This window comes from Numida meleagris, chromosome 12 (assembly GCF_002078875.1).
Source record: "Numida meleagris isolate 19003 breed g44 Domestic line chromosome 12, NumMel1.0, whole genome shotgun sequence".
In the NCBI taxonomy this organism is placed as follows: domain Eukaryota; kingdom Metazoa; phylum Chordata; class Aves; order Galliformes; family Numididae; genus Numida; species Numida meleagris.
Genome location: NC_034420.1, coordinates 4,422,434 through 4,441,292, shown reverse-complemented (window position 1 = coordinate 4,441,292; position 18,859 = coordinate 4,422,434). Strand labels below are relative to the sequence as shown.

General features: G+C 36.9%; 1 protein-coding gene across 15 annotated transcripts in view; it reads left to right on the top strand.

The window, feature by feature from the left end:
* TENM2 (teneurin transmembrane protein 2) overlaps positions 1-18,859 on the top strand; it is a 616,658-nt gene that overhangs the window by 366,261 nt on the left and 231,538 nt on the right. Inside the window, exon 2 of one of the 15 annotated variants that reach the window (XM_021410400.1) lies at positions 5,581-5,680. The exons of the other annotated variants lie outside the window; for them this stretch is intronic. Coding sequence (XP_021266075.1) covers positions 5,581-5,680 — 100 coding nt within the window. The remainder of the gene's footprint in view (positions 1-5,580; positions 5,681-18,859) is intronic. 15 annotated transcript variants of the gene reach the window in all.

Here is an 18,859-nt window from a genome sequence, read left to right as displayed (position 1 = left end):
GTGAGATTAAAAAAAAAAGTTAATAATGTCATGTTCCTTACTTTTCAGTTACTTGTCACAGTTCTTACAGACCTTTTATGTGGAAGCTTTATGTACCTGTAAACTATGAAGGAATTGAATTTTTCCTGAAGTTTACTTCTAAAGCATCTAAAAATCAGCCTGGTGCCAACTGCTTTGTCTTAGGCAGTATAGAATATGAAATCACAAAATAGAAAAACAAAATGTTCTGATAAACATCTGCTTTGTTGCGTTTATTGTTCATTAAAAGATAAGAGATATTCATAAAGGGATTTCTTGTTCCAGTTCACACATTATATCGACAAAAAAACTATCAGGAGATGCTTAAAACTCTTACAACACATTGTGTGGGACTTGTATAGCATTTTTTTTTTAATTGGTTAACTTCAAATTATCCAAGCAGTCTGTTTAAGTTGGATTTTTGGAAATACAGAAACTGATGTTCTACCTGCTTGGACTACTGAAAGGAAATCAGTTGCAAGCAGTTCTGTATCCAGCCTAGCAAAATTAGTTCAAGGCGTCCTGGGGAAATGCTAGATTAAAATGGTGTTCATGGTGTCAGAGCACACAGAAATTGTATTGATGCGTTATTCTTTTTTGTCAGAATAGAAGGAAAGATGTAGATAACTGTAAACAGTTCAACCTGATAGGTATTTGGTTATGCTACTTAATGTAAAATCCCTTCTCACTGAGAAGATGTGCTGACTTTCAGTTTGCTGGAATTGCCGTGTCTGACAGAGGAGGTCTCTTTTAGAAGTCACGTATCACTTTTCTTGCTGTGGGATGCATGTGTGGATTTCAGTTCTGGGAAACATTTTGGCACTGGGGTGTGGGTTAAGTTTTGGGGGGGGGGGAGGGACATTGTGTGTGTTTTAATGAAGCCAGAGAGACGGAGTGATCTACTTTGCAATAAAACTTAACTTCAGTGCCAGCTCCATGCTGTTAGAGCATATTACTAAACAGCAAGAAATGTGGCACAGATGTTGTGACAGCCATATTTTACACCCTCCAAAAGGTCATGTCGCTTGTTATTACATTCAGAATCAATATTAAGTGAGCATTCCAAATTTCAGCTGTCAGTTGAATTTATTGCTGCAAACCAAGGCTGAAAGGTTTTCAACTGTGATTCGAGCAAGCTAACAAATTAATAATACAGAAGTATGCATGGTGAAGCAGGTGATCCATGTTCCAACAGAAAAGGAAGTTTAATTGAAAATCATAAAAATCAGAGCTGGGATGTTTAGTCCATTCCCTCTGCCACTGAATACTTGTAGTGCCCGTGAGAGTGAATTGTAATGGTCAGTGCTAGGGAAGAGCTGAATAGATTGCAGGAAGATAACACGTACACATTTATGTGGTAGCTTGAAGTGTCTATCTTGTTAAGTAATTTGATCTCCAGCGCACAAAAATCGTTTTCAAATTCATGTGCATGCATGACAGTTCCGCTGTGTTGGCTGTGTCCTGCACACCAACTGAACTTTGCAGCTCTGAGTGCGGTGCAGGGCCAGCAGTGTGCAGGGGAGCTGCCCTCCACCTTTGGAGCTGAGCTTGCGCCTGTGTTGTTACTTTCTCCGGGGTAAAGAGACACTGCAACATAGCATTGTAGTCAGAAATGGAGGAATTAACCTCGTTTAAGGGAGAATCCTTCAGATGGGAAGGGATCTAGTGCTTTATTAGTAGCCATCGTACCCAAACAATTATCACATACTTCTGGATTTGGAAGACATTTGTATTTGCCCGAGCTCCTAGACGTTCAGTGTTTTAATGTTCCTTACGGAGCCACCCAGAGAACAAAATGAAGAAAAGCCCTTGCAGTTTGGAATTTCCTTTCTGTTTCTCTGTGTGTTGCAGTAACTTTAGATAGATTAAAAGCATGATTTAAAATCTAGTCTCAATTTGTGTTCTTTCCTTATTTTCAGATAGTTGCCTTTTGCCAAACTTGCAGTTGCTTAAAGCTATTTCCACAATAACTGCAGTATCTCCATGCCATACTTCTGCTACTTTTTTCTGTTCCAGATGCAGTGAATTTTGCTTATGACATAGATGTCTGCATAGGAGTCTTCTCCATTTTGATTCACAGCTGATCAGAATTTCAGCTAATTGCAGAATTTCTTAACTTCTCAAATTTCTCTTTACTTTGAACTTTCTTCATGTGCTACTTAATGTAAATTCTTTAGGTAGACGTTTGTGACTCTTGAAGAACATGTGAGAACAAGGGAAGAGTGCAAAAGGGCGGTCAAACTGACATGAGAGCAATTAGAGGCAATACGTGCCTACGTCTGCCTGTGGTGTGCTTCACTCAGCAATTCTGTTTTTTTCAACTTTCAGTTTTAGACTGCCTCCCTCTTTTTTGTGGCAGTGCCAAGAGAAAAGCAGCCTGTGCTATTGGAATGCAAACATGTAAATACTGAGATACCCTTCAGCTTCGCTGGACAACTGATTCACACACACACACAAAACAGTAACATCGTTTTCTTTAAAGCCACTGACATATAGGAAAATACAGTCTTTGCAGTAAAGATTTTGGAGAAATAAAGGGAACAATGGGGCAAGTGGATTAACATACCAAAGTTATTTTCAAGTAACATTTTTTACTAATTCCAGTCGAAGTATAAATCTTATTCACTTACAGTAGGTTAATTAGAATTCTCCTCGATCCGTCACCTGGCCTGGTATTGCAAAATGGAATCAGAGTCCAACTTTCCTGCTCTCAGGAAGACCATTTCTGTTGTGTATCTTGTTTTTTGTCTTCGCTGTCATTTCTGTTTTTATGTTGCTCATTGTTTCTGTTTCCTCAGTAACAACTTCTGTTTTATGTAGATATTTGCATATGCAAATACTCTTTTGGAACAGCAGATCCTGAAAGGGTCAGTCACTTGTATGTGTGTCCATTTCAGTGAAGTGGCGTTTTCAAGGCCACTGTAAAAATCCATTTGTTTTCTTCTGCAATGCAGAAATGAAGACATGGGGGCATCAAGAGACGATTGGTATTGATTTTTTAAATATATATATGCATGGGTCAGAACATCTCTAAATGGATGAGAAATTTACTTCAGTACTTGAGTTTAAATGGTTAAACTATAGCATAACCTGATTTTATCTACTGCTGTTATCTTAAATCTAGATTAGAACTTTGTTTCCTTTTTTCTTTCTGGGTACCTCAGTGAATTAAATACTTTAGGTTGCATGGCAGCCAAAATCTGGCACGTTAAAATTTACAGATGGTAAAAGGCATGTCTTTTCATCTGCCAGTGTGTGATTCAGATAGCACAAGCAGACTTCAATCCACTTGACCTCAATAGAGTTGGCACAGCCTTCTTTCCCAGTCTATTCCCAAGCTTGTTTGATGAAGGAAAGCCAGTGATGCTTCTGTGTGAAGGGGAAGAGTAGCTTTTAGATCCAAGGCAATTGAAAATACTCAAGAAGTATTTATAGAAAAGTTTAATTTTTGTGTACATCCAGCTGAATTCTGTGGAGTGCTAGCAATGAAAGTAGAGTAGTTTGAAGCACTGTCTTTTTTAGAAGATAATACTAGCTTCTAAATTTGTCGAAATCTGAGAGCAGATACACTCAAATGGATAGAACATCTTTATGCCAACAAATTGAGTCAAAATTTTAGAGCTAAACCCGTAAAAATATCAAATTATATAATTAGTGTTGGCAGGTTGTAGAAGGTATATATAGCCCTAGAAGAGTAAGCAGACTGATCCAACATCTTATTATGAAGCTACAGTCTTTTTTTAAATTATTTTTGAAGTAATGAACATGATGCAAATTTTGTATCGTGATCTGCTTAACTTTGCTGGCTATATAGAGCTTTTTGTCATGTGTTTGTTTAGAAAGTGTGTGTTCTTAAGAAGTTCCGGAGGGTGAGCACGTGGGCTGTACTTTATTTCAAAGGACTCTACACACCATAATACATTTTCAGCACCCTTAGAAAAATTCTTTTCGCAGAGATCAGTTGTTTCCCTAAGTAATGCACAGTCTCTACAGTCTGACATCCAGATTTGTGTTAAGGAATTGAGATTTCTGAGATGTTGACTTTTATTTGATGGAGCCCAACAGGGTGCTTGTCTCACGTGGAGCAGTAGTGCTCAAAATGTAAGAATCAGCATGTCACATCAAAAATTCAGAAGTACTTATTATACCTCCTGTAAGATTTTGATTAGTTTAATTATAAATCTTTCTTATTCTGATTTTTACTAACTTGCATATAGCCTGATTGCAGCTCACCATTAGTATATGTAATGGAGTAATATTTTGCACTCTAAATTTTGAGAACTACTTTTGCAAGAAGATCTATCTGCTTGTTTTTGGGGCAGTTACGTATATTGGTAATCTGCTTTGTTTTTCTCATTGTTACTTAAATATCTCTGAAATAATATTGCTGTTTCACTAAATCACATGTGTGCCTGAGTGGTACTAGGATCTTGAGCAGGAAATCCTGAGAAAACAAGGCTGTGAAGCTTTACAAGAAGATATTGCTAGACTGAATTTTAAAAGTCAAAAGCAAGAGGAGTCTTGGTTATGTTGAATCTAGGGTGTGGGCCCCAGTTCAGGCTGATTCCTCCATTTTTAGAGTTCCTTAGATAGAAGTGTTCTCCATCATCATGGCAAATAGCATCTGCCTTCCTGCTTCTCTTCTTACATTGAAGGATGGTGTTGATTATTGATTCTCCCCTGCACTCTCCAAGCAGAGTACTTGTTGCCACCTGCTTTTACGCAATCCTGAGGCAAGCAATTCTGTTCTTTACAACAGAGTTCAATGAGGTCAAACCATTTAGGCACAGGTTGGAATAAACCTTGATAAGAGTGAACTTCTGTAATTCTGGTAATTATAAGACTTGTCAGTAATTTCACATTAACTCTTTAATTGTTTTTTTTTGTTTTGTTTTGTTTTAATTTCCCACTTTCTCTTCTACACTTTCTTAGGATCCAGATATTGCCTTCATGTGGGCTCTTCAGGTGTACTCTGGATGTAGTTTGTGGTTATATATTTTCTGCTGAGACTTAACAAGTCAGCAGCTTGCTGTTCACAATAGTACAGACTGCTTCTTTTCTTCCTTGTAAAAACTATGTATTTATATGGTAATTTTTTAAGAAGACTTGACAACAATGGTATTTGGTACACTCAGATTTCCATAGGGTTTCAAAAAGGGGATTCTAACTTGAACAACTGGGGAATGCACAGGAATAAGAAAAATCATGTTATATCCTGCTTGCCATCATCTTACATCCCCAAAGGTATAACAAAAGAGAAGAAACAAAACTGTTACAGTAAACATCAATACCTTTGATTTCTTTATTTTTATAGTAAGAATTTTTCACTTTAGAAACTCAAGTTTTCACTGACTAAACCATTCAAATCTGATAAACAGCAGTGCGTCCACGTCAAAGATGGCAGCCTTTCAATTCTGACTGCCTAGTAGTACTAGTATTATAAGTAAGTGATGTCTGTTGTTGGCCTGGGAAGGTTTAGCCAAATCTACTTTGAAATCTAGTGTAAATCCACCATGGTATACAATACTGACAAGGGCACATTTTCCTAAATCGTCCTGGAAGGTTTGGCAGAGGAGAGAAGCAGTACGGGGTGGAGAACTGTTCTGCAGTCCTCATCGTGGGCAGCTGTACATCTGCGAAGGATCCTCGAAGCAGTTCTTAGGTGAGGTGGAGAAGATGAGATGCTCCTGCAGCTTTCACAACACTCTGGATCTCTTATTGCTGAAATCATGCAAGCTTCTGCATGGCAAACGAGAGCCCAAATAAAATGGTTTAATTATTGATTTTATTCAGTAGTCATTCTTCTGTCTTGTGGTGATGAGTTTCAGTGCTTAGGCTGATTTGCTTCAAAACTTCTGTATCTTGTACTCCACTGCCCTAGCATTGACTAGTTGCATCATTTTACAGTAAGTAGTTGAATAAGATGATAAATTTATGAAAACGTGAACTTTGTGGATTATCCCATAGCTAGTACATGTGAATGAACCAGTCAGAAATTTTGGTCTGGAATTTTTCCATTTATTTGTGGAACTAAAGTAAACAGCATGGCAAAAGGGTTGCATTCTTGCAGCTGCATGTATGTTAATTTCCATGATTTACTCGCTTTGCCACGGCATGTGACTCCTATGAAAAGATCTTTCTTTTGCCATGCTTTTTCTCCCTTTAAACAAGCTTTTGTCTTCTGCTTTAAGAGGCTGAAGTTGCTGGAGGCAGGAAAACTTTTCTTGGAAAGCGTAACTGTATGCTTATCTTACTCATGTACTCTTCTCCGGACATACTTGTAGATGTGGAGGACAAAGATACAGAGTTGATGTACTGTTCTGAAAGTTCCGATGTTTCTATATTGCCGTGCCAGTTGTGAATATTCTGTTTTTCCATTTTTGTTAGTTGTTTTTTTTTCTGTTGTTTTCCGTTTTCTCATATTCACTAAATGTTTTCTCAACTTCCTCACAGAAACGTTCTGCTTTTGACAGTGCAGCATTAGACATTCACCTCATTTCTGGAGAGGTGTTTATAGGCATCATTCTAAGCCAAGTCTGGGAGTCTGTGTTGTGATAGTAATAGCTTTGTTCCCAAAAGATTCTCTGCTGTCAGCCTATTGAGAGTGAGATGAGATTGCTAGTGGTTCTGTGTCTGTAAGGAAGTAAGAGATAAAGGACTCACTAGAATGATTTGAAAGGAGAAAAGAAAAGAAAGGAAATGAAAAGAAAGGAAGAAAGGAAAAATTTCAATTGTAATTTCACAAAATGGATATTGTGCAAGAAAGAAGAGAATTTTTTTACAAGGAACAAATAACCTATTGAAGATAGAGTTGCTTCCTGGGGGAAGAAGTCCAGTGGTAGACATGACGCTGCACTGAAAGTGGTCGATGATCATTTGTTACAATTAGACAGAAAATCTCATAATGTGGTGCTAAAAAATATCTAATCTCCAAGTCTGTCAAAACCTCTTAGAAGTATCTGAGAAAAGGGGGGAGAATTTGAACTTGCTGCCAATAATGTTTTTATTCAGAGACAATCCAGAATTCCTTCTGTCCCCAGATTACATTAAGGGACTCATAAAAGAAATTAACGTGTAGATTATTTTTTAAGTCACTAGAAGTTGCAGCATCTAATTACCCTTTATGTAATAGCTGGAAGCCAGCAGATAAACTAAATTGTTGATGCCCTAGGACAATTTAAAATACTTAGGTAGAAGTTTGTTTTAAAATAAATAAATAAATAGTTTTTACAGTATATGTTTAACCCTTTAAAATGAGCACATACTAAATTATTCAGTTGCTGATTCTGTTTGCCTTCTTGTTACTGTTTGTTCTTGTTGTTCTTATCTAACTGGTGCCATGTCAAAATGGACTGCTCCTTTTATAAGAAACGGGAAAAAATGAGTTTGATAAGCTGATAGCAGGAATTGATAAAATGAAGTTATTGATCATTTGGGTCAAAGCAATTTTGTCCAGTGCCATCTATTTCCTGAAACATGATAAGAGATTTTACTATTATTATTCTTGGTTTAAATTAGTGATGTCACTATTACACAGAAAGCCTTAACTCTTTTCCAGACTGAAAGGAGAAATAGGCATCTAATAAAAGCCAACGTAAATCAAAAAGGTAACTGTAATGATAAAATTAATCTTTGTCTTTTTTTTTTTTTTTTTTTTTTTTGCGATATTCATTGTCTATTTTCTAGCTTTCCTTAACATTTTCGTTATGGAAATGCTGATTTCCACAATAGGTGACATACCATTTTGTTATTGTCATTCTAAAGAACAACTTATCATTTCACTGCTTATAAATACTACTTCTGAAATTATGTACAGTCTCTGTGCATTTTGATTAGTGTCACCGTTGTCCTTATTAACTGAAACATTTAAGTATAACTGAAATAAATCCCAGGGCGGACCATAGGTAAAGCATTGAATGTACCAAGCAAATTAGCCTGATAGTTTCCATTTCTTCTTTATTCAAAACATTTTATCATTTAGATTTCTATGTAATGCAGTATAGCGAAGAAGATATGATAACCAAAGAATAAGATACTTGCCTGGGAGTCTGAAGACAAAATTTTCTACCCAGGACTGCCTACGTGTATTAATCATGGTCACTATTAATGACATGATACATGTAGAGACGGGAAAACCATGCTGCTCAGCGCCATCATGCAAGATGCTTCTTATCAGGAAAACATATATATTTTATATATATATAAGTGCATGAAGCTAGTTTTTAGGTCAAGTCTTGTACAGACTGCTGAAGCTTACTGGTGTGACCTCCAGCCTTTATAAGCCAGGTGGGCATAAACAGTTTTACTGTTTGGTCCAGTGAAGTGCTGATGGATGTAGGGGAGAATGGTATTAGCGTATTATTTATGTTGAGAAGAACATTATGAGGATAGACCCTTACGTTATTGTCATGGTTGACAGTTATTCCCTGACTGCTTTTCCATTTGTATTAGTGAAGTAGCTCAAAAACACCTAAGTGAACTGTAGAGCATTAAGATTCATCATTCAAGAGCTAAGGGATAAGAATTGATGTAAGTATTGGATTTCATATTTTTTTATTTTTTAGACCATTACTCCCTAAAGGTGTTGAGACTCATATAGCTTCCATCTTGGCATGCAATTTTTCTATCATCTTTACTTTGTAATGGCAACTAAGGCTCAGGTTCACATGAATGTTTCCAGTTGTGTTGTTTTCAGCTTACAACCTTGAGACTTGTTACATTATTTACTCATCCTGTATGCAGTGTTAAGTGCTTTTCAACATCCTTTCCCTGCCCGGATGAGTTTGCAGGCTACATGAGACATACAGACAGCAAGGGAAGTGGACAGGTTTACAAAATACCTATACAAATATATAATGCATTTTCAATTTCATAAAAGGATATTTCAAGGGTTTCGTGTTTTTTTTCTATTTCTTTGTTTTTAGTTGGATGTTTTTTGCAAAATAGCAATCTTAGTACAGCAAGCATCTGGCAGTAGAAGTCATACACAAGGTTTAAGAGAAATAATTTATCTTTTGAATGGGTATGACCTCACTATATACAACTTTATTTCATGAGTGTGCAGGTGTTCTTTAACCTCGGTGCTTTCACAATCTGTATACAAAGATGTGGAGCTTAAGGAATGCTTTTATTCTCTAATACTTTCACTCTTCAGCAGCTAACAACATGAGTTATGCATACTAAAGCTCGTGCAAACTAGACAGTCTCACTTCGCACTTACCAAACACAGACAAATGTCTAAACAGCATAAACAAGAAGACAACATGCCAAATGTGGGAAAGAGAAGAGAAATGGAAGAACAGAGTGAGGGATTAGTTGCGAATGACTGAGATGCAGGGGAAGAAACGAGAATTCAGTTTTCTCCCAAGATATGCAGAAGTTACCTTCTGCAGAGCAGAGTAATACCAGCTTCATAATTATGAACTGCAGTTAGAACATTGTCGAAGAGCTTGCGTTGTATTCCTTGTTTAAAATATTCTTATGAATGTTACAGTAGTTTCTTTACTTCAATACTGATCTTTTTGAGTTGGACTGATAGAAATATATCACAGTGGTTTCAGTTATCAGGGTTCAGAGAAAGGCAGATAAATTCAACTTAGTATTTTCTACTGGTAGGAAGTCCAAAATAAGATTTCATTAGTACTAAAATAGAACAAAATCCTAATTATTATTTGTTAAGCCTAGAACATAGTCCTATTAATACCTTTTTTTAAAATGTGAAGGCGTAGCCATCTGCAAGTTAGTATTTGGTAGTTTCATATCTGCACACTGGTTGTGATGGTATGTTCAAAGTTGTACACGTATAGAAGTTATATCACTACAGCAAGAAACTTGCTTGAACAGGAAGCTTATATGTTTTATTTTGTATGAGTATTAGGAAGATTTTCAGAAAAGTCAGTAGAGGGAGATTGGAATGTAGAGGCAGTAAGGATTCTCACAACAAAGGTGAGAGAAATGAGGAAGAAAAATAAGAAGAGAAGAACTCCATAGAAGCAAAATAAAATGCAAGTATTAGCCTATGAGAAGATTGGGAATTACTGTGTTAGTAATACGGAGTGCCACATTTACAAGTTTTTCTCCCATAGATCAGTAGTGGGGATGTAGGCATGCAGGTCAGATGTGTGGCAGGGAGCAACTCTCAGGGACTGCTCTTCTCTGTCACTCTTCTCTAAACACTGTTGTTCATCTAAACCAAAGCAGTAGTTAACTACATGCTGCTGGCATTTAAAATAGGAAGATTATCAAAAAATCTTACACTGAAAACTGGAAAAGATTGACAAGTGCAAAAGCACACATCATTCAGGATTCATTCCTCTAGGCATTCAATCATGAAAAAACCTATTTGCTATAAAAAGAATGAGATGCAAGTTGACAATATGAAGACAAGAAATGGCATGGATAAGCAAAACAAAAGAATCCCAATTACAAAGGTACATACAAATCAATAGCAAGATCATGAGGAAGTGTGTAAGTATATCTGTATAAATATTAGAGGCCTGGTCTGAGAACACTTAGAACTTTTTTTTTTCTTTTTTTTTTTTTTAAACGAGGCTATAAGCCTTCTTGAAAACACATACAGAAAATGACTTAATCTAAGGGAAGGGGCACTCGGGACTTTCTGCATGAACATTGTTGAAAGGTCTGATCTGCAAAGAATTGCGTATGCACAATGTGACTGGAGAAGAAGTCTGAAAGGGAGGGCAGGTTGGTAAGGTGCAGCGTACCTGAATCTCCTACCTAGTGCAATCTGTGACTGGATTAAATGATTTTGTACTTCAGTACTGTAATCAATTTGATCTTGAATAACAGCAGCTGAATGGAAGTTGCATCCTGTCATTGAAAGCAATGGCCTTGTCATCCTTTTGCTCATCACTGTCTGTGAGCTTCTTTGAAAGTAATCAGGAGTATACTGGAATGTCAGGTGATAAATTATAGAGTAACAAGAAAGTAGCATTTGAAAAAGCTGCACTGTAAACCAAGGAAAGTATAAAAGCAGGTAAAGGAGTCCTCTTCTGCCACTGAATCTCTGTGGTTTGGAATTCCTTGTTCAAGCAGGAAGAAGGCAAAATTAAGTCCGTACTTCTAACCATCTGACTAGGATGAGGGTCAATGGCTAAGTGTCGAGGAAGATCAGAGACTCGTGGGCGAATAGAAAGTCCTATAAAGATGGTTTATAACACTGTGTAGATTAAGTCACAAATGATACAAAGGTTGCATTTTAGATGCTGCAAATTGCCAGTTCTTGGAATCCGTGAAAGTCTTTGCTTTAGCTTTGGGTTGTTTTTGAACTGCCTCAAAATGTAGATAGGAAAGGGAAACTTGCTGTAGTGATGACCCTAACTTATTAAAGCTGTCTTTACTATCAGGATGGTTTTGTGTATTCCCCAAATATTTTTTTCATTCTCCCAAAAGTTGAGGTGTTTTCGGCTGGAGAATCTTTTGCTGCTCGATGTGTGAAGGGAAAAGGTTACAGGCCCTGGCTGGCTGGGGGGGATGGACTGAATGACTTCCAGTGGCCAGCTCCAGTCCACTGTTCTATTTCCCAGAGCTAAAGCAACTGAAACTCAAGAACTGAAGGCGGTATGTTCTAAGCACATCAAATCTTCAACACTTTTCTGTAACTATACTGACAGTGCCGCTAAAGAAACTGCGTATGACTGTGAACACCTCTGGGGAAGCAGTTGGGGTAAACTCAGTGTGTATTTCTGATGATTGCATTTGAGTGTAAAACCTCCTAGAGAAATGAATGCCCTGTGTTTTCATTAGGACTTTATGACAGGATCTTTGAAGAAGTAGGGAGATCTGCTTTTTGGTACCTTCATATATTTCTGCTAAGGATGTCCCTATATAACATAGGGCTTAAGGTGACTGCAGTGCTCAGTAAGGCTTGTCAGACAGCTCATCATGAAGAGGTTGAGCTCTGATGGTTAAAACCGTCTAATCCAAATGTAAATATAGAATCATATCATAGAATGGCTGGGGTTGGTAGGGACCTAAAGATCATCTAGTTGCAACATGTTTCCCTGCTTCTCTTATAATTAGGGTAGGAAAAAGAACCGAATCCCTAGATTTTTTTTCCCAAAGCTCTGGCACTAATAATACAACTCCTAATGAAGATAATAGATTTAGTACTTTAAAAGGGCCTTTATTCCTGGGGGACACTTTCCTGTATCAATTAATTTACTTTTTATATGTTTCTAAAGAATCCTTGCCGTATGTGCTAATTACGTAGTAAATCTAACATTCAAATCATGTAGTCTCATCTCTTGTGCTACTCCTTCATAGGGGGAAAATAAGGAGGAGCCACACAAATTTTGTAATGCTTCTGAGTATATTCAGTACAACATCTGTTTTTCTGTGTTGTCTTTTCAGTGTAAGCCAGGTATGGCTGTGACCAGATCTTTCTGTGTTTTACAGCCTTGAACATGTTTGTTTTTAATATACCTCTTACCAGCAGCTTTTGAGTGTAAGACATTTCACAGGCAAGATTTTGTTTGGCTTTGTAATGAAATCAAATAACATGGTAGTGGAAATAATAAAGTTCAATGCATTCTTTGAAAACTTGAGGTAATAGAGGAACAGTTATTTGCTGTCAACTGCTATTGCTGTGGGAAAACCAACTTTTGCAGTTATTTTTTTTCTAGTATGTATATATGCATTTGTGAAGTAATAGACACAGTTCTGAAATGTAGTGTGACATTATCAGCAAAATATTGCAAAAATAAGGTGTTAATAAACAATGCAGCATTACAAATGCAGGACTGGTCTACTCTTCGTTATGCGTCCAGGTCATTTTTCATCTTTGGTTAGACGCATAGTCTTGTTCCTTTCTATGCAAAACTAAGGCAGTAATATGTACTTACCAGAGAGATACAGAAATAGAATCACTTGAAAGACTTTTAAAGCTGAAGAATGGGAACAGCTTTAGTGCCATTTAAGTGAAAGAATCATTCTACTGCAATCTTTTGGCTAAAGAAAGAAAAAATATTTTCCTTTTTTAAAGAGGGAAAAGTAATTCTACTTTCTGAGTAGAGCTGGCTGGCAAAGTATAAAACCTAGTCAGTTAGATGCACTTTTGAATAATGCTCTACAATGTATGCATTCCTATATATTCCATAAATGCCGCTACTAATCTGTACTTCTAATATTAACTGATATAGTATTAACTGTGTAGAAATACTCAAAAAATCCAATCTAAAGATATTTTTATTTTTACACATATGCACTCCATAATTTTTAAAGACTTTTAATGCCTAGTGTGAGATGGAGCTCGTGATAGCAGAGCAGTAGTGTGTGCCATCGCTGTTGTGGAACTTAGTAATGGTGGATTTTGTTTATAAAGCCTGTTTCTGTTGACAGGTTTTCTGGCAGATATGTATGGATGTTGTTACATTTTGACCATAAAAATACAGATAATTGGTAGGTAATTAGAGAAGTGCTATAAAATGGAGGAAGCGTACAAAGCAACTATTATGATAGTTGAGTTAGTACTGTTGTATTGCTGCATCCTTAAACTGTAAAACTGACCTTATACATGGCTTTGAATTGCCACATAGCATTCATCATCCAACACATATTTGACTTACAAAACTAAAACAGGAGTATCCGAACTTTTTGTGCTTTCTGATTCATGGGAAAGAGGGTAGCATGGATAGGTATTATATGGAAAGGTGTCCAGGAGGCTCTTCTTTCTTTCCGGTAAGGATTAGAAAATTATAAAAATAAAGCTCTGTTTTCCTCTTGTAGTAGAATACCTATGAAACTAGTTTGTTTTTATTTCAACTGAAATAATATGTTTATAGGATGACAGAGCTACTCTAAGCTCTCTGTAACTGCTTAGTACCCACACCACTGTAGAAATCAGGTAGTGGAGCATCTCCATACGGATTTTCAACGTGTTTCAAAATTGAAACCTTGGTCAGTCAAGTTATTTAAGTACCTATGAATAGAAAAAAACATTAAAAGGCCAAATATGGGTCAATTTTCTTTTTGTGTAGAGTGTATGAATAATAAGAATTTTATTAGAAGCCATAAGCAGAAAACTATATTTATTTGGAGGTCCAAAATACATTCTGTATCCTCTTCAGGGGCCAGAATGCTCAAAGGAAAGTTTCAATGTTTGGATTTTTAAGAGAGACTTGCCTTACATGTGCGCAAATATGCACAGTTTTTACTTGCTCTCACTCTTGTCAATAAGCTTTTACCACATTAATCCAATAGTATTGAAGTTGCACAGTGAGAAATTGAAAGCTTATTTATCTTGCTTTGAGCAAAATTTTATTGACTCCTTGTAAACCGGTTCTCTAGCTGCTGACTCTGATTTGGAACTGCAGACATTTGTTACTAAAAATTAAAAATCTAATGTTCGTGTTTCTTCAAAGGGCATATCAGCTTCTATTGCTTTCAGGAATTAAATACTGCTTTTAAATCTGGCATAAGTTATGTTTCAAATAGTGGCTGTTTATATGGTAGAGAGAGATTTTTTGCCTGATAATTATAATTGGAAAAATACCCCCAACCTGCAGAATTCTAAAAATTGATATTTCTGAGACCTGGAGCAGGTGGCTCATGGAGCTCCTGCTGAACCTTGAATGTACTGAGATTTGGAGTATTTTTTTTATCTGATGTACTCCTTTATCACATACCCCACTCTCTGTACTGATGTTGTACTTTCTTAATTCGTGTAGCATCAAATGTCTGTATTTCCCGTGATAGATTATGAAGATAATGCTACAAAACCTTAGTGAGAGGCTGTGCCATAAATGTGTTGGTTACCAATGAACCGTGTGTCTTCCTTGGAAGAATCTTTCTGCACTGACATTGTTTAGATGTTCCTGTCTTATGGGCACAGACAGAGATGGTTTTTTTGTGTGCAGAAAAGCTGCGCCTGATTTCCCCTAACAAAAGGTTATCGCAAAGAGTAATCTTAAATTGCTGGGATGAGGGGAAGAGGTGACTAGGTAAGGCTGCAGGTGGAACCATAGTATACAGGCTTTGCTTTCCCAGTCGTGCAATGTCTCTAATTGTTTACTGATATCACAAGATCCTAGATTATGCAAACACTTCAGCAATCGGTCAACAATAGTAACAATAACCAGGATTTTCCTTCTTTAAAATCTGTCCTTCTTCAAAAAAGAGGTGCGAGGCATTCTTTGTGAGAATAGCAGATTTATATTCATGCTAAGTGGTTTGCAGAGGCAGCTGGAGGAACACCGAGTTCCTCTGAGGTTTCAAGAGGAATTTTGGGCCAGCAAAGTATGATTATTCTGGTACAACTTTAGTTTACTTCAGTCAGACTTACAGATATAGAATGAGATAAGTCTCAAGGATTGTAAGTAGCTGCAGAAATGTTGCCAAGATAATTTACTGTTGCAACCTAATTAAAACTATAATTAACAAATAAACATTCTGCTAATAACACGCTAACAAATTTTCTGAAAGGTAATATAATCAGAGACTTGATTTTTATTCTTCTTACCCTTGATAGTAGTGTGTTTCCACTACCATTGAATAAACGACTTATAGGTTTTTTTAGATATTATTATAGTTAGAATTGGGATCAGAATTTCTCGTAAGAGATTTGAAAGTTAAAGTTTCTTGGGTGTGGTGCAGCTACTGGATTCGTTTCTGTTCAGTGCATTTCTTTCAGTTAGTGGTAAATGTTCTGTTTGCGGTGACTCTGCAGGCTGAAGTTAGCACGCAGCCTTTTTCTTACTTTTGACAGAGAGGATCCTCTGCATCCGGCCTGCACTGCAATAACAAGTATGCCAAGGTAGCTCTGTCTGCCAGGTCTGTGTGTGTTGTCTGCACTGCGTCTTTTTTTTTAGTTGTCAACCACAACTTGATGGTCCTTCAAGGTATTGTCTTCCGCTATATTTTTACATTTATTAGAGTTGGAAACAGTAGGAAACTTTGATAATATGATCTATTTGCACAGTTACTGCAAAGAGAAACAGTTAAAACTGATTTTCTCACATTACAGTGTTACCTGATTTTCACAGCTTTTTGAAACTAAATAAGATGAAGCTGCCTGCAACTGTTTATTTTCAACGTCTTCTACATTTTTAAGATGCTTTGTGATTCTAAGTGCATTGGAGCTCTGGGAGCATAAAGCGGAGTCATCAGATGTTTTGGCCTGTAGAAAATGTCCTCCAAAGGCTTTGTTCAGCCAGAACATTCTGGAAGCACATGCCAGTGAAGGAGCTCCATCCTCTGGCTGCATGGAACTTTTTCTTTATGAAAGAAGTGACCTGGAGGAATTGAGAGGTGATAGAAGGACATATTTTGGCTGGCAAAGTCAGGGCTTCATGTTTAATTTAAAAAAACATTAAACTTTTCATGTTTAATTTAAAGAAACACTAGAGTGTTGGGATTTATGATCTTAATGATGCTGTGTCAGTGCTACATGATGTTAGCGGCACACTTTGCTGTACAGGCTGAGAATGTATAGAAACGTTTTGCTAAAAATGCCTTTTTTTGTTACTGAGGAAAAAAAGGAAACAGCTAAGGCAGCAACAACAAAAACAACACATTAGGCATGCACTACTAGTCTAGCTAATTCTAGAGGTGCTATTAGCAGGCATTTAGGCAAATCTATTAACATTTAGCATCAGCACAAATGCAATTGCATTCCTACTTTTCATGTTTCTGGCAAAATATGCACGGCCATTCAAGGGAGGAAAAGGACATTTAAACCATTTGTTAGGTAGTGCAGCCTAAATGGGGAAAGAAGTTGTAGTGAAAACGTGGAATTGAGGGAAAAAAAAAAAGACTCAAAACTGTTACATGAAAAGCCAGCCTTCTTAAAAATGTTGATCAAATATTTGGTTGGCATTTCTGTATATCGCCACTGATTTTATTGTTGAATCAAGTCTTCAGCTTTTATCAGTCTTCTCTATTAAACCGCTCAATTTGTAGTCTTGTAATCTTGGAATGCTTCTGGAAAAGGTGTACAAAGGAATCTCTTTTTCTATTTCTTTGAATATTCGGAAAAAAATAAATAGAAGCTGTCATGGAGTCTGAACTGTTACAATTATTTCTCCAGCACTGAAGCTTGTCTTGGACCTTTTACTTCAGGGCTCACGCCTGTGGACATTCCTTGTACTTTTACCTCCACTAGTGCTGCAGTGGTTCCTTGATTAAAGAAAATAAATTGTTGTTCAGCTCTTCCTATTTTAAGAAAATAACTTGAGCTTGCTGGTGAGCAGTTTCAGTGTGGATAGTCTCTGCAGCCAGACAGGTATTATTTCAATAAATATATTGTACTTGTTTGTTTAATTACCTAACTTCTCAACAATCACTTTGTTGTATACATTTCTTTCTTGAGATAATTTCTTTGCTTTAGGAAAAGAGTCACATTTATATGGACTAGATACTGCATTATGGCAACACATATTTTATACTTAACATGTACAGATTTTAGTGATTATTTATACAAAATGTGTGAAAAGAAATTTGTCCTCTGCTTGTCTGTTGAATTCAAGATTCTAGTGATTTAATTTGTATTAGTGGCAGCTTAAATCCTGGCAGTGCTGAAACAGTGCTGACTGTTCTGACTGTTGCAAGGAAAATACAGAACCATGAAATAAATCTCAGATTATTACTTAAAAGAAAAAAAAATGAAGAGGGAGAAGAAAGAAAGAAAGAAAGAAAAAAAAAAAGGAATAAAATGAGAAAAATGCCTTTAAATACTTCATTTTCAATCAGGTAGTGATCTTCTAAAGTGAACTGTTTTAATGTTAAGGAGTAAATAAACCAGTCTTACAGAATCTTTACACGTCTCACTCAAAAATAAGATTTAATCTGTAATACTAGTGTTACTTTCCTGAGTTTCAAAGGATTCTACAACTTTTTCACTAGCTTTAACATTTTTTCTTTGAATTTCTGAGAAATTTTGGCAAGAACAGTGAACTTCTACTGAAGGCAATGGAATTTGAGGGTATTCCACAGTTTCTAGCATTGTGCTTGATAAAGTGCAAAGACTTTTAAGTGATTGCAACAAAAGTTTCCCTGGAAGACTCTCAATTTCTTTTTTCTTTTTTTTTTTTTTTTCCCCTGAGGAATATTTCACACAGGATCTGGTTTTCTTCCAGCACATCATAATGTATTTCAAGGGCTATACTTACAGCATAACAGAGACCACAGAAACCGAAACCCACCTTCGAACATGGCATTCAAGTGGTGGCTGTTTTAAGCATCTTTGAAGAACTGGGAAGAGACATTAGGGAAAAGTACTCATTACCATGAGAGCACAGCATGTGCAGTCCTGCTCCTGCTGCTGAACCTGAGCGCCCAGTTAACCCTCTGCATGTAGGCTAATTGTTGGCAGAGGGAGCAGCAATTTGAATTATCGCAACATTATAACAGCTTTTAACTGCTTACTAGAGCCTGCTTGTGATCTATTTAACATCTAAAAAATGTTTAACTTTCCTATGTTGGAACTTAGTGTTAAAAATTTCCTCTAAATGTAACCATGTCCTGGTTGATGAAAAACATAACATGAGCCAGCAGTGTGCACTTGCAGCATGGAAGGCCAATGGGATCCTGGGTTCCATCAGGAGAGGGGTGGCCAGCAGGGACAGGGAGGTGATTGTCCCTCTCTACTCTGCCCTCGTGAGGCCCCATCTGGAGCACTGCGTCAGGATCTGGGGCCCCAACACAGGAAAGATGTGGAGCTGTTGGAGAGGGTCCAGAGGAGGGCCACAAAGATGATGAGAGGGCTAGAGCACCTCTCCTGTGAAGACAGGCTGAAGGAACTAGACTGTTTAGCCTGAAAAGAGACCTCATTGAGGCCTTCCAGTATTTCAAGGGAGTTTATAAACATGAAGGGAATCAACTTTTT